This window comes from Amaranthus tricolor, chromosome 10 (assembly GCF_026212465.1).
Source record: "Amaranthus tricolor cultivar Red isolate AtriRed21 chromosome 10, ASM2621246v1, whole genome shotgun sequence".
In the NCBI taxonomy this organism is placed as follows: Eukaryota; Viridiplantae; Streptophyta; class Magnoliopsida; order Caryophyllales; family Amaranthaceae; genus Amaranthus; species Amaranthus tricolor.
Window position 1 is genome coordinate 3,801,531 of NC_080056.1, and position 18,691 is coordinate 3,820,221.

General features: G+C 33.1%; 3 protein-coding genes across 4 annotated transcripts; 2 read left to right on the top strand and 1 right to left on the bottom strand.

Annotated features, from left to right (window-relative positions):
* The first annotated feature begins 1,103 nt into the window (after positions 1–1,103).
* LOC130825859 (probable glutathione S-transferase) lies at positions 1,104–2,650 on the top strand. The gene is made up of 2 exons (XM_057691304.1): positions 1,104–1,524; positions 1,825–2,650. The coding sequence occupies exons 1-2, from the start codon at positions 1,216–1,218 to the stop codon at positions 2,167–2,169; spliced, it is 654 nt and encodes a 217-aa protein (XP_057547287.1). The 5' UTR covers positions 1,104–1,215; the 3' UTR covers positions 2,170–2,650.
* A 96-nt stretch (positions 2,651–2,746) lies between these two features.
* LOC130825857 (histone-lysine N-methyltransferase family member SUVH9) lies at positions 2,747–6,855 on the top strand. Its single transcript, XM_057691302.1, has 2 exons — positions 2,747–6,186; positions 6,508–6,855. The coding sequence occupies exon 1, from the start codon at positions 4,192–4,194 to the stop codon at positions 6,121–6,123; it is 1,932 nt and encodes a 643-aa protein (XP_057547285.1). The 5' UTR covers positions 2,747–4,191; the 3' UTR covers positions 6,124–6,186; positions 6,508–6,855.
* Positions 6,856–8,070: 1,215 nt separating this feature from the next.
* Positions 8,071–15,951, bottom strand: LOC130825858 (probable N-acetyl-gamma-glutamyl-phosphate reductase, chloroplastic). Of its 2 annotated transcripts, XR_009046971.1 has the most exons (16): positions 15,714–15,951; positions 15,384–15,463; positions 15,129–15,278; positions 14,122–14,229; positions 13,947–14,033; positions 13,221–13,271; positions 13,061–13,132; positions 11,788–11,907; positions 10,973–11,033; positions 10,800–10,880; positions 10,439–10,518; positions 10,274–10,363; positions 9,991–10,119; positions 9,692–9,800; positions 9,001–9,066; positions 8,071–8,424 (listed from the first exon to the last, which is right to left on the bottom strand). XR_009046971.1 is itself a non-coding variant. In XM_057691303.1 (15 exons), exons 2-14 carry the CDS (start codon positions 15,435–15,437, stop codon positions 9,693–9,695), a joined length of 1,191 nt encoding a protein of 396 aa, XP_057547286.1. In that variant the 5' UTR covers positions 15,438–15,463; positions 15,714–15,951; the 3' UTR covers positions 8,645–9,066; position 9,692. The 2 variants fall into 2 exon arrangements, 1 of the variants encoding a protein (XP_057547286.1); XM_057691303.1 differs by lacking the exon at positions 8,071–8,424 and having other exon boundaries at positions 8,645–9,066.
* Positions 15,952–18,691: the final 2,740 nt, after the last annotated feature.

Genomic DNA, 18,691 nt, shown 5'->3' on the forward strand with positions numbered 1-18,691 from the left:
GAAAATGACATACAAAGATTTAACGTGACTTACTTACATTGTGTTATTTACATCCGCCTATATGGAGTATAACGATACAAAATAATAAGGTTAAGATGGAATATTATACGACCCTAGAAACCCAAATTAGTATAACAAAATACACTAGAACACCTAAAGCAAAACTTAATTAGATTGATTCTAAGTCCATAAATAAAAATTCCTATAATGGCAAGACCCTCACCTCCAATCCAAACAATACAAAGTGAGAATATGAAAATATAACTCATATTATCATAGAGGGATGGGTGGGATGGGTAAGAATTTAAACCCATACCCTCTTGTCACTAAGGTTGTTAGGATTAAGATTTTATACAGGATTGAAATCAATTGATGGGATCAGATTTTAAAATTGTATCATAGGATCACATAATCCTACAAATTTGCAGGATTAACAAGTTGTATTATGTCTGTTCATGATATGATCATTTTCAATATAAATTAGCATTAGGAACCCCTACTGTTTCTTAAGATTGTGCTTTAATTTTAAAATGCATACATATCTTACTTTTTAATGTCGTTTTTTCCTATATTTTTATCGAAATGAAAAAATATATATAAGATGTACACTATACATAATGTATTTTGAGCACATACACACGAGGATATAATAATAAATCATAGTGAGCAAAAAAAGGAACAAAGATACTAGCAAAAAAAAATTTTAATGAATAGTTTTGAACGATCCTAACCGATCCTAACAATCCTACTAACAATTCTAGCTGATTCTAACGATCCCACTTGATACCGATTCCACTAACGATCCTAGTCGTCGAGTCTAATCTAGGTTGTAGAATCATACAATTCTACGATTCAGATCGAAATTTTAACAATAATGCTTATCACATTGGCTTTTAATACTATGCTACAAAATAAACTCAAACAAAATTTTAAACTGATAGTCGAGGGTACAATATACTCTATGTTTTATCTTATATCATCAGATACGTCATGTTCCAAGAATATGAGCTCAGTGATGAGCTAGCAATCTTAAAAGTATTTATTTGACGTAAACATAAATTAATACGCTAAGATTTGACTGCATTATATAATTTGGTCCTGAATATGATATTATATATACTAATGATTACCGACACAATTCACATCCATCAAAAAACTATCCAAAACAAAAAAAAAGTATAATCCAAAACATTTGAAAGCACATTAAATTAAAAGATGGGAAAAGTGCAAGTTTATGGGTTTTGGGTTAGTCCATACAGCAAGAGAGTGGAAATAGCCCTTAAAATGAAGGGTATTGATTATGAAGTTATAGAGGAAGATCTTCAAAACAAGAGTGAACAATTATTAAAGTATAATCCTGTTCATAAAAAGATACCGGTTTTGGTACATGATGGAAATCCCATTGTTGAGTCATTACTAATTTTGGAATACGTTGATGAAGTTTGGAAAACCAATCCTCTCTTGCCTACTAATCCTTATCAAAAAGCCTATGCTCGTTTTTGGGCTCGTTTTATCGATGATAAGGTAAGCTCATTAAATTAAGTCGTTTTAAATGTTCAGTTACTCTTATGAGAGATAGTTCCTCATGGAACCAGCCTCAAAACAAAGAGTGTATATACTTCATTTACACTACGCTATCTAACCCATTTATATATGAGACTGCTTCATATAATAATTTTGTGTTAAATATTTGTGGGTTTTTCAAAAAAATTAAGTTGACTTTTAAGATGACATAATCACTAGTCATATAAGTATATATTCTAAAATAGACGAGACATTCAAAATTAATAATATTTTGTCAATATAATTGGCCTTTTGTATCAGATAACACCGACGGTAAAAACTGCTCTTATGACTGAAGGAGAAGAAAGTGAGAAAGCATTAGAAGAACTCCATGAGCTTCTCAACATCCTTGAAAATGAGATAAAAGGAAAGAAGTTTTTTGGAGGAGAAAACATTGGATATTTGGACATAGTTGCTTCAATGATAGCCTTTTGGATCCCATGCTTGCAAGAAGTTTTACACAAAGAGGTTATTACAAAAGAGAAGTATCCATCAATTTGCAATTGGACTAATGAGCTCTTAGCTTGTAGTGTTGTCAATCAAAACTTGCCTAATAAGGAGAAATTGCTAGCATTCTATAGAGCTCGTTTTGCCAATAAAAGTTAAAATGCCCACAATTAACTACATTGGATCCTCATCTACTATCTTTAAGCCATTCTACTTATCCCCTCTCTTGTTAATTAAAAACTCGTTTCAACTAAAGTGATATACGTTTTTAGCTTGTGCCTTGTTGTGCAAGGTTAAGTTTGTTATTGAAATAAAATTTTAATATGAGTTATCAGATATTATCTTAGTTGGAGTATGTATTGTTTTTCTTCAAGTTTATTTTACCTTGTTTTGATTTGCATTGAGCCTCCTCTACAGTCCTACCCTTCCCTTAGCCTACCATGTACCGATATAAACGTGTTGACTTGTTCTAGAGTAGGAAGTTAGAAGATGTTCCTAAGATATAATTATTTTTCATATTAAGGTTAAGGGTATTCATTCATAAGTTGTTTGATGTAGCATACTATCAAATATAAATTCTGATCAAAGTTTAACTTTAAAAAGGATCGTATAAAGACTTAATATATGTTTTTTTAAGTTTTATATTGACTATAGATTTTTTTTTATCTTATTAAAATCATAGGTCTGATTATTTCTTATCCTTCTTATTTTAAATATATTTTTTATTAGAATCCTCCCCTATTATATATATATATATATGAATATTTTAGAAAAAATAATGTGATATTACATAATATCACAACATAAATGCAATATATAGATGTTATACAGGAGAAAATAATGACAAAACATTTATTCATGCAATTTTTTCTTATCAAAAGAAAGTTATATTTTTGTATCAATACCAATAAATATCACCTAAGAACTACCAAAACTTGATGATATCACCATATAAATGCAATAAATAAGGTAAAAAAAAATAAAGGAAACATTCTCGGTAATAATACAATTTTTTTTTTATTTCCTTACAATAATACAAACTTTTAATTAATCATTAATTATATCTGTTTAAGAGTGTGTTTCCCTAGAATATTCTTAACAAATTAAAAATCAAATTAGAAGATTATACGACAAAAAAATGGTAAATCAACTAAAAAACAAAAGTTATTATTTTAGGGAAAAAAAACCCAACCAGTCAAATCGAGTAAAATATAATTTATCTCATCACAAGTATAAAATCCCGTGCACTGCACAAAATTCTTAGTAAAAAGATATATAAATATAATTTTCAAACATATGTAATAATAAATATACTATATACTAAAGATTAAGTGATAAATAATAATTGTTAAAACAGGATGATATGACATTTTTTATACGTGTAATTTAAATAGTTTGTAGATAAGTAAAATAAATAACAGGTTGATTAATTTTATTTGCCACGTAAGCCAATATCAACCAATAAAATTTTTTCATTTAGCGTGGCTCCAAAAGAATGCCATATGTGATTTTTTTAGCCTTTTTATTAAATTGTATAATGATTAGTTGAAATAATTATAACTAAATCATTGTAAATCTTAATAAATCATTTAATATCATCTAAATATTTTTTTACTTTATTTTGTTTTTCCTATTAAAAAATATATGATTAATATTTTGTTTCCTAAAAATTAATTTAAAATTTGCTAGCATTACCTAAATAATTCTTAATATATTGTTTTCATTCTCTTAGTTAATTTATAAATTAGAGTATTTTATTAGTTGAAATAATTTCTATAATCAAATTAGCAAATTTAATAAGTTAAATATTGATCTTTAATTGATGTAGACTGATCAGCTATTTAATTCAATTAGTACTCCAATAGAAAATTTACGGCTTTTTTAATAGATGTTATATGATTATATACACGTAGCTTAGTATTTTTCAGAATTTCATTTTCTTTTCTTAATTCCTCCAAATATTTCAATTTTGCCATGTTTTGGGTGTGTTTCTGGAGGAAAAATTACTGCTTCCGCCATTGTTGAACTTGAAGTTAACACTCAACAAGAATGCAAAGCCAATATTAAACAATTTACAAACCAAATTTTTCTCTTTCACCCCAACCACCTACTTGCTCTTAATCTCCATTAAAGAAAACCCACATTCCATTTGCTCTGTTCTCAAGAACCCATTTCTTGAAAATGGCTCCTGGTGTCTCATTACACGACCCTAATCTTCCACCCGAACCTGGAAATCTCGTAATTCAGGTCAAATCAGAACCAGTTGAAGAATCCATTTCAGATATTCAAACACCCGATTTAATTCCAAGCTCCCCGCCTGCAAATGACCCTAACTTACTTGCTCTTGAACCTTCTCATTCTCCCAGTGATAATTCCGATATTTACTCTGAATTCTACCATCTTTCTGAGATGTTTCGTACCGCATTTAGCCAACAAATACAGGATCCGCAACAACCATTGAATTCAAATACCAGTGCCATTGTTCCTTACCCAGATGGGGAAACCCAGGAGTCTCCATTAGCAGTTACCCCTCCTACCTTACGTGATCAAAAGCGATCCAACGAGCTAGTTCGAGTCACTAACCTCACTACAGAAGATGAGAGGTATTTCAGAGCCATAATAAGACGAACTCGGATGTTTTACGACGCATTAAGACTCTATATGATGTTGCAAGAGGAAAAGAAGAGTGGTCCTGGTTCTGGAAGACGAGCTCGAATGGATGTTAAAGCTGCTACATTAATGAGGATCCATGGGCTTTGGCTTAATCGAGATAAAAGGGTTGCTGGGTCATTTCCTGGTGTGTATATTGGCGATATTTTCCATTTTAGAATGGAGCTGTGTATAATCGGATTACATGGGCAACCTCAAGCTGGAATTGATTTCTTGCCTTCGACTCAGAGTTGTAATGGCGAATCAATAGCCACAAGTATTGTTGTTTCAGGTGGATATGAAGATGATGAAGATAGAGGCGATACGTTGATTTATACGGGCCATGGTGGGCTTGATAAGCTTTATAGAATGTCCAAACACCAGAAACTTGAAGGAGGTAATTTAGCTTTAGAAAGAAGTATGCATTATGGTATGGAAGTTAGAGTAATTAGAGGTCTTAAATATGAAGGCAGTGTTACAACTAAGGTTTACGTTTATGATGGCTTATATAGAGTTGTTGATTGTTGGTTTGATGTAGGAAAATCTGGTTTTGGTGTTTATAAGTTTAGGCTTATTAGAATTGAGGGTCAGCCTGAAATGGGTAGTACCATTTTAAGATATGCTCAAACCTTGAGAAAGATGCCATTACAGGTTCCACCTGCCGGTTATCTTACTCTCGACCTTTCGAAGAAGAAGGAGAATGTCCCTGTTTTTGTGTTTAATGATATAGATTCTGATAATGATCCATTGAATTATGATTATCTGCCCAGGACTATTTTTCCTCCATTTGTGTATGCTGGTGGAAATATGGGGTGTAATTGTGTCACTAGTTGTAATGATGAGTGTTCCTGTGGAATCAAGAATGGGGGTGAGATTGCTTATGACTATAATGGGTTTTTGCTGAGAGGGAAACCTTTAGTATATGAATGTGGAAAGAATTGCACATGTCCTCCGGATTGTCGAAATCGTGTGAGCCAGAAAGGGTTGAAGATTAGGTTGGAAATCTTTAGGTCCATGGAAACAGGTTGGGGGGTTCGGACGTTGGATTTGATACATGCTGGTGGGTTCATATGTGAGTATGTTGGGATTGTTCTAACAAAGGAGCAGGCTCAAGTATTCACCATGAATGGAGATAGTGTAATATACCCTGGTCAGTTCACTGATAAGTGGGTTGAATGGGGGGATTTATCCCAGATGTATCCTCAGTATGTGAAGCCAACATATCCCTCTATTCCGCCATTGGATTATGCATTGGATGTTTCTGAAATGAGAAATGTTGCTTGTTATATATGTCATTGCCCAACTCCGAATGTGATGGTGCAATTTGTGATGTATGATCATAACAATGTTATGTTTCCTCATCTTATGTTGTTTGCTATGGAGAACATTCCACCGATGCGAGAACTTTGCCTTGATTATGGGGTTCCTGACGATTACTATCGTAAGCTCGCGATATGCATGTAGACAGTTTTCGTTCAACTGCCATATCTTTGGATGTGGCTAGTGAATGTGTACTGCTGCGTAGAGGTAATGGTTATGTTCCATTTTTGCAATTTGTGCTTTATGATCATCCGTGTTGTAAAGGTTTTTAGAAAATCGAACAATATTTCGCCATTGTTAAGGTGTGAAAAAACCGTGTTTTGGGCCGTATCAAGCGTTATCTCATGCTTTTGACTGTATGATGTTTAGTTGTTACGATAATCACATCACTCCTGTTACCGCATGACTGTTATGTTTCTGTGATTATGATTCTCGTTCACGCTGCATACTTCTGTATTACTGTTGTTCTATCGTGAATATGCGTTGTAGACCGAATGAAATGCTAATATGTTGGTCCTGGAAATACAGATCTACTTGGGGGCACAATTTTGTTAGAACTTTTTGGACAATAGATTTACCGACTCAACTTTTGTCGTGGATTGTTGCTCGTTGGAGACGAAGACCAGCTACCGCTGCTGTTTTTGATATACGACAAGACTACGAGTTTTGGAGGTAGTCATACTCGGCACATATTTACGATCTAGACAACAACCATTTGAACATCTCATTTGAAGGTGGGTGGGAGTAAAAATATACAATGTAGGATGATGATATATGATATGATATGCAGGATTTGTGTAAAGAGTGTTAGGACTTGGTACATAAGATGTTGAAATTGGCTGTGTGTGTACAGTTGATACAGAGTATTTTCCTATATACATCACTAATACAGTTGACAGGTTAGGTAGTTGGATGAACTATGTTGCTCCATTTTATCTTCCATGAGACTCATAAAACAAGGCAGGCCGTATCATTTTGAAAAATTGAAAAAATAAAACTTTTTTTTTAAAAAAAGAAAATTCTAAAAATATGGTTTGGAAATTTTTAATTTCTAAAATAAGCGTCTTCGTGTCCGAGTTTAAGGTCACGCCTTGTTTGCTGTTAGTAAAAACGAACAAACTCTGACCTTAGACTCGGATACAAAGACGCTTAGTTTGAAAATTAAAATTTTACCAAGCTTATTCAAGAAATTATTTGAAAAAAAGTTTATTTTATTCAATTTTTATTATCTTTATCATCTTACCTAGTATATTCAGCTCATAGGTAAAAGTATGATCAAGGTATGAAAAGAGAAAAAAAGCGACAACTCATATCATAAAGAAAAGTGCGGACAAGAGTATTTTCACAATTTAATAATTTCTCTTATTATAAAAAATAAGTTTAATGCAATCTATCTGCCGCAATTTAATAATGAGGAAATTTAAACTCGTTTTCAAATTCTGCTTTTATGTACAGCTAAATGTCATGTCATCCTACAATTTGTAAATACACAAATATCCTTTTTATCATTTTCATTGTGCTTTTATAAATTTTATACTCCTTCGCCCTGTTTTCGTTTGGTTTTCCATGGATTTGCCATTAGGCTAGCTATGTTATATGGGACAATGCGTTGGTCCCTTAAAAAGATTTATAAACAATAGATAAAAACAGTAGAAATTGCGAATGTTAAAAGATAGATGTGCGGTAACACAATAGAATCAAAACCAAAAGTTTAAAAAGAAGCTAGGTATTGCCCCATTATTTGCTAAAATGAATAAAAATATATTAAAATGGTTTAGACATACGCAAAGAAAGATGGTCGACTCTTCCATAAAAAGGATAGAAAACAATATAGTAACAGCACGTCTTATATGAGACCATCTTACTGTAAGAAGGGCCCATACAAGCAGCCGAATTAATGTTTTTTTAAAAAAACAACTGATTAAGTTAAAAACAGTTTTTTGGTGCAAGTTTTTTTAAATTTAATATTGGGTAAGCCCATATTAAGTCGTCTCACGATGAGACGGTCTTAATAAAGTATTTATCATATAGTAAAGAATAAAAGAAGTTAAGAAAGACCTAAGAAAACGTGAGTTGAGTAAATTAAAAACAATTTGAGTAAACTGCAACTCTTTTAAGGACCTAACTAGGGATAAAAATAGTAAAGTTAAAGATGTCATATTCATATTTTAGAATACTAATAGTTTCTGTCTTTCTCACCATAGTGTCTAATTGCTTTTTACCTGCTCTTTTTTATCTATTTATTTACTCAATATATTTATTATATTATTTCAGCCCTATTTTTTACAAATGTTTTTACGGCAGGTAATTTTACTCTTCAAGCAATGATACCACTCATATTTTTCACTAGTAGGCCCTCACTTTTCGGGATACAATTGACATTCTGGTGCTCTCTTTGAAAATGGTACGAGTATAAATTGTTCGTCATCTTCCTTCATCCAAACCCTGTTTTCGAACGAAATATTAAATTGATGATGTTGATGTTTGGTTTTTCACACATGCCAATATTTTTACAAACTTCAATAATTCTAGTTTTACATAATTAAAAATTAACACGCAAAGGAAGTGTTTCCGAAATGCATTTTACATTTTCTGAGAACACTTTATTAAGATGAGTGAATGATTTAGGAGCATCTATATATGCAAAAGATCTCATAACAAACGATTTTACTCCCAAGTACCGCTTTATGATGTCATTAACTAGTTACAGCTACGAAGTCCTATCATCGAGAACCCAACTACGTGGCCCGGATAAACGAGGGATTTCATACTCAACCATCGGATTTGGGAGGATATTCCTTCATCCATCGGGATTTATTGTTTATTTCTCCTACACAACCAGCGGTTCCACGCAGCATAACACAGTTCTTTGCGCATGGTCCAATTACACAACCAAAAAGATATGAAAAACAACCTCGCCTTGGACTTCACCCGCAAAATCTAAAGCTACATTTAACAGGAACGAATATAACTTATTGGGTGGGGGGATTTTAGGGTGGTGAAGAGTATGAAGACTATCACCTGAACCGACTAAATTGGCCAGTAGCAAAATAAACGATGACAGTCCACGGCCGGTTGACAGTGTACCTGCAACATTAAAAGAAAAAACAATAAATTTGCATATTTTCAGCTATATGCATAAATTTTCACATATCATAAACAAATCGATTATCATTGCCCATCTTTCGAAGACATTTAGCTCAAAAGCCCGACTAAATGAAGGTTGGTTGAGTTTAAACTTGAAAGCTTTCCAGCAAAAACTAGGCTAGATTATATAAGCACGATGAGCTTTGAATCCCAATTCTAAAAATTTGTGCCAATCTTTACACTAGTGTAACACCCCGGCCCCATTGGACTGTCGGTAGCAGCCCATGGTGTTGTAAATTGGTCCCACAACCAACACAAAACTTTCCAATGCGCTTTGGCCTCACTCATGCGCACCTAAGAATACTTCCTAGGAGGTCACCCATTTTAAGATTGTCTTCCCACCAAGCACACTTAACTGTAAAGTTTTTAGCAAATTGACTCCTTTAAAAAAAGATGCACCTTATTGATATGGATAGTCTATCAAACCCTTACAAAGCTCAACCCGGGTATCACAACAAGTCACATTGTTTTATTAGTTCTCTAAGTAGGTTAATTGCAGATGGCCGATGGGATATGTGGCATGCTTAATACTCAGAAAAAAGGCATAATATAATAGAAGAATTACCCTAAGGAAAGAGAGGCTGATAGAGTAGTCCTGTATTTTCAGGGTATCCCAACATTAAGTTAAGATTTTGAACAGCTTGACCTGATGCTCCCTTCACAAGATTATCAATCTGCATGACAAGTACAACTTAAATGATTGGGAATACAAGGAAAGTATAGGGCACACAAAAGAAACATTTAAGGTAGCCACCACAGGTGAAAAAAATGATAGGGACTGAAACAGAAGATATTCAATCTAGGAAAAGGCACTTAATATACACGCAAAGGAACAACTTAGTCATGTTGAGTGTGGAAACGTACAACTGATATTATGATTGCTCTCCCGGAAATTCTATCAGGAAAGACGTTCATAAAGCAGTAGTTTGACCCACGGACATTTCTGGTGTGCGGAACAACGCCTTTCTCCAACAAATAAACAAATTCTTCCGTCTGCAAGAAAGAAGATTTTACAAAAAGCAGGGTAGGTAAGTCAGAACTAAATAAAAAAAAACATGCAATAACACAGAAATCCAAGTATCGTAGAAACTGATACCGGAGAAGACTGGAATTAGATTATTGGAGCATCAAATTAATTTAGGAGTACCTCACAGAACAACTTCAATTGATCATACAAATCATCAACAGTCACTCCTGAAGCCATCTCAACATATATTGTTGATTGCATACCCCGACTCTGCAGGCAAGCAAAAATTACATTTTCAAGCAAGAAAGACGGATAAAAGCTACAGCACAAAGAACATATCATTACCATTGGCATCAAGTGAGGAGTGAAGCTGACAGTTACTTTTGAACCCGCTACATCTGACAGCCCTTGTTCAATTTCAGGAACTGGAATAAAAAAGCGCAGAGATAAACAGCCTGTTAAACTATGCACTTTTAAGGAAAAAAATTTTCTGTGATTCTCACTCTTGGATATAATTTAAAATTCTAACAAGAAAGTGCATAATAGAAACAATTTGTTTGACAAAATGAGAACAAGGACTCTTATTTGAAAGACCTAGATAATACAAAACATTTGTCAAAGCACAATCGTGCCCTCAACAAAAATTTTAGGTAATCTCACTCTTAGCATTAGATCTAAAATGTTTTGTTGGACAGCAAATACCGACCATGACGATGTCTTGTGATACCATATGCATGAATTCCTTCAGCTACTTCTGTATATAAATTAGCCTCCTTTGCACTACGTCCTACAAAATGAAAACTTATTAAGCAACTGAAACTTCATCATGTAAGGTTGTTAGTGATGTGCATAAAACTGATTTCTGAGCATTGTACAGACCTGCCCCACTCACACCAGATTTTGAGTCAATAATTATGTTACTGCTCTTTATAAGATTTGCCTGCAAGACAAGACAAAAAAGAACAATTCAATGGGTTAGAGGCTTACAAGGACCACATTTTACCCCCACGTTGCTCAATAAATATGTGCAACATTCTTTGAAAAGGAAAAGAGTGGTCAAAGGTAGGTTAAAAGCATAATGCAGAAAGCCAGAAACAAGGCTGCATCGCATCACATAAATCATGTTGTAACGAACCGATATTCCCCTGTTGTAAAGGGATTAAAAAAAACTGCGTTTTGGGCCGTTTCGATGGATATCTCATGCTTTCGACTGATATTTGGTGTAAAATACACCGTGTCACCACCGCAATTGCGACCGTTACCGAGTTTTTGCACTATTGTAAAGAGGTCTTTATCACTAATTTCAGAAACAGTTGTTTTGGCAGACAAATTGATGGATCAGTAACCAACTTCAATAATTATATCTTTTACAAGCAATTAGCTATTGATATAATTGCTTCAATTCTCGTTAAGTTTTAATGACATACCATATGCTTCACCTATATGCACATATGCTGCATTACTATTCAAAAGTTCTCCAAGTTTGCTGATTTTGATATCAAGTTTGCTTGTACTTTAAATAGATATATTTGATTGCATGAAGTTAGAGGAGTGAAAGTAGTAATGTTTTTAAGTTCATATAATTCCATGTTCCTTATCATTTAGTTATTATCCGAATCTAAAAAAAGATGCTGAAGAAAACTTCATAGAAAAGTTACGTAAAATCTTATGAAGGAGATTTAGCAGAAGCTAACCTTTAACAAGGGAACAAGAGGGAGCTGAATTGATGTTGGATAACAACCAGGGTTTGCTACTAGACGAGCATTCTGAATTTCTTGCCGTAATATCTCTGTTAAACCATACACAGCTTCTTTCTAGTGGCAAGTAAACAAACAAATTTCAAGAAAGGATGAGAGACATAAGGGAAGAACTGCAAAGATAGAGTCCGCAAAAGAAAATGTAAAATAACAATTTCAAAGCATTGTACAATTAAGTAACATCGAATTACTTAGTTTTTAGTGATTAATATTGACTAGCTATCGTAGAAAATTGTAACGGTTGTAGACTTCACTTTATCTAGCTCATCATCATTTAGTAACAGTAGTTCAAGCGCTAATCTACAAGCATAAGGTAACATTCCAAGCAGTGGAACATAACTTGCGTTTAAAAGGCATGTTGAGTCAGCAAGTGGTGATTCAAATGACAAGATTCAGCAATAATCTCTGATTGGTTAGGACAATACATAATGTTGTACAGAAGATATTTCGCACTTTTAATTCGCCTAGAAAACTTCCTTGTAAACTTTGATTTCCTCACTAATTGTTCTCTTCTTTTTCATCAATCCTCAAAACGTTAACATCGTATCAGAATGGTATTTATTTTGAATCTAGAATAGGAATTGAATGAGCTTCTCTATGATAAATTTTGATGACCCCTCAAGTGATCAATTTTCAACTTCATCTAAATTGTGTCAGATTGATTCTCTAAACACCACATTCTGTTTCAAACACTTTTCTCCAAATTTCGGCAATCACTTCTAAAATTTTAGTTGAACAAATTTCTTAATAAATTTTCAGACAACTCAGATCATTTTTTTGAGATCATAACTACAATTACTTAGTTGGTATAAACTTTGTCTTTCCAATTTCTAAACCAAAAAAAATTTCTAACCATACACCAATTTCAATCCACATTCCTTAACCCACATCTCCCCTTAAAATCTTAAATTTTCCAACTTTACTTCACTTACTTCATCTTAATTGTTCTCTTTCAAATCTTGAAATGGAGTGCTTTTCTGCTGTATGATGTCTTTTAGCTGAAGTCAAAAAAACTTCCCTTTCAAAACTATATCTATTGTTTGGCCTTTTAGGACTTCAACGTAGACAAGATTGGCTTGAGAAAATTTCTTATAAATTGATAAATGAAAAACTTCACGTTTAGTTAATCGGAAATTAGAATATGATATAAACTAGAAATACAGTACAATAAGTCTTCCATTATTCACAACGGAAATGCTATTTCGGATACCTGAAGATCTGGTGCTCTATGAGGTTGATTATACCATTCCTCGTACTCGGCAATATCTCGCAGTCGAAAGTCCTGCAGAGCCATTCCCAATTAAACTTTAGTATCTAAATACAAGGTTAAAAAACACATTTGGACTCAGAAGGGTAAATTGAACACATACGGCGGAGAGATCAACAATTTTTAGTCCACGAGGAAGTGCTTTAATTATATCCTGAACAAGATTGAACAAACAATGAGGGCACCATACATTTATACAATTTTACTAGAAAATATTGTATGAGAATGTATAATTCTTGCTAACCCAAGAAAAGTAAAAGCTTGAGAAGTTCAGTTCTAAAGTTACTGTATTCGCCATCCTATCCATTTCATTGGTCCCATTTCTCATTACAGGTCATTACAAGCTTACCGATGCACTAACTCAACCCTTAATATCTTTATTTGTGCATAATTAAAAGATTCCATTTGATTATGTTTTTACTTATAGATTAATAATATAATACAAACTAAGAGTGATTGATGAATAGTGTGAAATGAGAAATGGGACAACTAAAAAGGAATAGGAGGGAGTATAATTTATGCTACTATAATTTTTTTTTTTGCTTCTTTTTTTTTGTAATTTGTTGATAATGAAGTATTTGCTACATGTGTTTTTAGTTATAATATGTTGTTTTGAAATTGTTCTTTTTCGCTTATCAATCGGTTTATAGTTCGGTGTTCGGTCTTCCCTTTCAAAAAGCGGTTCAGTTCGATTTGGATTGTTCAAAAATTCAGTTTGGTTTTGGACTGAAAATTTTCAAACCGAAATTAGTTTGATTCAATTTGGTTTTAAGGAAAGTCCAAAACGCAGACCGAACTTTTTACCCCTAAGTACAAGACACAAAAAGACCTGAGTTGTTCCATGGGGCAAACAACAAAATACAGCATCAACATTTGAAAAGTCTGCATCATTTACAGCAACCAAATCTGGCAAATCCTGCATACAAAAAACACTATCATCTTCATTGAACGATTTATTACAATGTAAAGCAGAAACGAGAAGTAATAGTACCAAAATGTCATACTTGGGTGACCAGATGTGGAAATACAGAAGCAAGTGATTGACCAGCCTTTCTATCAGCAGTCATCACAGTGATACCAAAGTGTGGATGATTGGCAAGCAATCGAACAATCTGAATGAAGAAAAGAGTGTAAGATCATTAAAGAAACAAATGTGTTTATCACAAAATCAAAGCAAAACTACACTTGTTGTAGCCCAAAATATATGATGATTTCTCAATTAACATGTAAGGAAAAACTACAACCTAATCCAGAAGATTAGAATAATTTGCCAGAACAAGTATCTTTTATCATTCTTTTTCCTACCATACACAAAGCAATATTAATATTTCAAATTCCCGGATTAACAGCAACAAGTAGGATATCCAATGAATTTAGCATATCAAATATAATGTAATATTGGGGGTGAATTTGGCAAATGTGACTAGAAACAGAAATTGTGAGACTTATAATCGAGACTTGAGAGTTGAGATGAGAGTTTGGGGCTAAAAAATCCTTTGTTATGTTAGACTTTTAGTTGGGGCTAAAGTCTCAACCTTAAACATGTGCCCCCTAGATCATTATTCTATGGACTTTGATCAAATTTAGTTCACTTCTCTATTCCCCTTCCTTTTGAACAAACACGTACTTAAGACTTTCTTTTTATAAATTGTCATTCTCTTTCCCCAAGTTCCAACAAATCAATTTCATTTCAAATAACATACACATATGCATACTCATGATTAACCCTCCGCATTGACTGAAAAATCTGTTTTGCAGCCGTGATTGTATTTTTGTACTATGATCACGACCCACAAAAGAAAAAGTTGCCTGAATTTAATAATAACAAATTATGATATCCAATGCATCCAAGCATAACAACAAAAAAATTTCAGCAGATATTCAATAACTTTTGAAACGGCATAGCCATATTGCATGTTTTAAATCTCATACTAAGAAAACACCCAAAACATTTTATGCAACAAATTTCCAAAGAAACAATCCATGAATCAAATGGACGAGAAAACAATACCTCTGAGCCAGTGTAACCACTGGCACCAAGAACACCAATGCGAATGCTTTTCTGCAAATTCTTCTTATCAGAAGTTTGTAAGTTCTTTGGGACTGAAGTCACGGAACTTCGAACATAAAATCGTTTCGCATTTCTTCCCTTTTCTTTGTTCTGTCATTGTTTTCAGAACCCATTAATACTCAATCAAGCACTGTTATTTTAAACAACAAAACACAACAAAAAAGGGCAGATTAGAAAATACTGATCGGAATTAACCTTGAAAAATGAAGACTGAGTTACATAAGATGAACCAAAGACCGTAGAGCTCATTATTACTTTCTTGTTGAATTAGGAAGCTGCATTAACAAAATGAGAACGACAAAAAAGCAGCAATATTAGTAAAATTAGCTAAATTATCCCTTAATTGTCATCAAACTTACAGTGAAATTAGCCTTTCGAAAAATCAAATTGACAACCCAATAGCTATAAATTGAGGAATTGGTGCTTTTACAAAATTAGGAAGCAGGATTGACAAAGATTAATAACAAACAAACATAAAGGCCATGAAAATCAATTAGGGTTTACAAAGGAGGAAAATTGTGGCACCTGGACAATGGGCGGCGATAATAAGTAACGCGGATGAACGACGGATTTTGGTCGTTTTCAGGCGGAGAGTAGAAAAGAGCACTAAAGAGTGGCGATGAATGAGAGGGGCAAATTGTGATTTAGACTGTAGACTGTAGACTGTAGACTGTTGGGGTTAGTACTTCGTACTTGGTACTCAGTACAACTTGAGGGTTAACTTAAGGGCTCAAGTGACAGTAGTACTAATGGTCAAATGGCGATGGAATGAGTAATCTAACTTTACAAAAATAAAGAGCAAATCTTTTGAAACGGCCGCACACGTACAACTAATTACGGATACAGTTTGTAATTTTGAAATTACTATTTTAAAGCTTAAATTGGATTTATTAGATCTTGAAATAGGCATTTTTAGTCTTAGATTTGACAAACTTTAAATCATTGGAATAGACATTTTAAGTCTTAAAATGGATATTTTACGGTTGGTGTAGGTAAATAAAATATAAAATTAAGGGTTGAAATAGAAGTCTTAAGAGTTAGAATTGACATTTTAAATTGTAGAATGGATGATTTAAGAGTTGAAATTGATAGTTAAAAAGTTAAGCTTGTGGGGAAAGAAGATTGAGGCTTAAAGTAAGGATTTTAAGTGTTAGATTTGACTTTTAAAGTCTTGAAAAGGCTTGAATTCGACAAGTATATAATTTTTTTGTCACACACGTGAGGTTGTTGCATACAAGTTTTTGTGATAAATAAATGAGAGATTTCATGGGGTGGTTAAGAGTTTTTTTGTTTTTCAAAAATATTTTTTAAATATATGTGGCGATTTTGAGCTTCTAAATTTTTCATATGTAAACAAAATGTTAAATTTTTGATTAAATTAAATACTTAATTCGATTGGATTTCGAAATTTGTTGTCAATCAAGGTGACCACGATGTTTGTTTTTTGAAAAAAAATTCATTACGTTCAGTAAAAATAGCGTAAAGTTAATAAAAAAAACTTTTCTTTTGTTTACCTTATGGAAAAGTCGAAAAGTCAAAATTACCATGTAGATTTAATAAAAAAAAATTGTCTACTACTTAAAAATATTGAAAATTTAGAGTTATCTCATTAAATTTCACTAAATAAAAGTAATATACTAAATAAACACTAATATAAACAGAAAGATCAAATTTAAACCCCACTCCAAACATTCCACTCTCTGGCCAAATTCTTAATTCATATTCAAAATTATAGAAGTACTTCATATGCAATACTTTATCTGTTCTATTTTATTCGTTACACATGGACTTTGAACAAGAATTAAGAAATTGGTGTCTTTGTGTTAAAAAGACCATTGAACCACTAAAGGATATGTGTAAAAGTTAATAAGGTGTGAAAAAAGCATCCTCTAGTTTGATCAATAGACGTAATTAAAAGTCAATTGACATACATACATTGAATGTAGAGATTTTGTCTAAACTAGAGGTGTTTAAAATAAAATCAACTTGATATTAACCCAACTAACTAATACGAAATCCAATTTTTACCCGACTTCAATATTTCATTAAAACAATGAAAAACTAACGTGATCATAAAAACTAATTTTAACTCGAACAAAAACATTTTATTTCAAAATAATACTATTACAAATATGTTACAAGTACACTATTTGTAATCCCCTTAAAGTTGGCTATGGAACTCTTTTAATCACCAAAAGGACACCACAAAGATAAGGTTGCAACAACGAATTTAAGTCGCTCGGAAAATTGATATTATTAGAAGGCGTGAGTACGCTTTCTTTTTGTAATATTTCTCCCACTATGGTGCTTGGGATGATAATGAAACTCACAATGAGATACAATCTATTACAACAATCTCCTAGAACAAAGAGATTGCAAAGGTAAGACAAAGTATTATAAATGGATTAAGAACTTAAGATTGCAATGAAAGTTAATTACTCCTTCACAACAATTCATGCAAAGGAGAAGCAAGAACAAAATTGTATATATTAAAAGTGTCAACCAATGCCTACTTATAAAACAAAATTATTTCATTCAACCCTTATGAAACAAGTAATTGTTTAATCCAAAGCTCATCAATGAAACAAGATAACGTTCCATCAAAATAACCAACATATGTTGGTTACCAATCATTAGTATTTGTTAGAGCAAGCGCCAAATCACCCTTATGTGGAGGGTCTTCGGGATGCCATGATGAGGGTGCAAAGAAAAACAAAAGCGAGGCAGCAGGGTATGAGCTAAGCCGCTCGACTGGTCGAGCATTAATGGCTCGGTTGAGCCAAGCAGCAAACCAAATCAATGGCTACTGGAGTCTTGCTTGACCTGTCGAGCAAGAGGCGCTTGGTCGACTGGTGTTCAACACCCGTTTTCTGCGACTTTCTGTTTTAGTTACAGGATTTGTTTGGGCTTTAAGCCATTGGTCCTAGGGCTTCTAATATGTCCTAGGCTATATAAGGGAGCCTTAGAACATCACTGGAAGTAGGAAGAGAGGCAAATACACTAGAGAAACTAGAGCATTAGCCATTAGAGTGTTTTCTTTGTATTAGTGCCATTTGTGGAGTTTCACCATTAAATGTGAAATATTTATGGGTTAAGAGTGACTTCTTAACTATTGTAAGTTGTATCATTAATGTAATTGAGATTATATTAATGATAAGATACTTTATTTGAGGGGGAGGTATCCTTAAATACCTCATAAATATATTGTCTTGCTTGTTTGATTGTCTCTTACTTATTCTCTGTTTTTCACTCATCTTCTACACATGGTTTTACTATTATTGGATTCGAGCCATTCTCTTTCAATAATAACTGAAACCGATCAACACTAACGAAATTAATTAACAAGCCGCAAAACCAAGGTAGTCGAAAACGCCGACTCGGCATACCAAAAAGCAGAATCGGCTTTTTAGTGTGTCTCCGAAAGCAAGCGAGGACTCGACTATGACTTTTTCTTCTGTATTCCTATTTTGCGTTTTACTTTGAACATGTCAATCCAAACTAAC

Excerpts from the sequence above, each read along its gene's own strand:
- LOC130825859 (XM_057691304.1), top strand. The coding sequence starts at position 1,216 with ATGGGAAAAGTGCAAGTTTATGGGTTTTGGGTTAGTCCATACAGCAAG. Across the intron at positions 1,525-1,824 it reads CTCGTTTTATCGATGATAAG|ATAACACCGACGGTAAAAAC; the intron begins GTAAGCTCATTA and ends CTTTTGTATCAG.
- LOC130825858 (XM_057691303.1), bottom strand. The coding sequence starts at position 15,437 with ATGAGCTCTACGGTCTTTGGTTCATCTTATGTAACTCAGTCTTCATTT. Across the intron at positions 14,034-14,121 it reads TTCCACATCTGGTCACCCAA|GATTTGCCAGATTTGGTTGC; the intron begins GTATGACATTTT and ends TTTTGTATGCAG. Across the intron at positions 10,120-10,273 it reads AATTGAAGTTGTTCTGTGAG|ACGGAAGAATTTGTTTATTT; the intron begins GTACTCCTAAAT and ends TCTTTCTTGCAG.
- LOC130825857 (XM_057691302.1), top strand. The coding sequence starts at position 4,192 with ATGGCTCCTGGTGTCTCATTACACGACCCTAATCTTCCACCCGAACCT.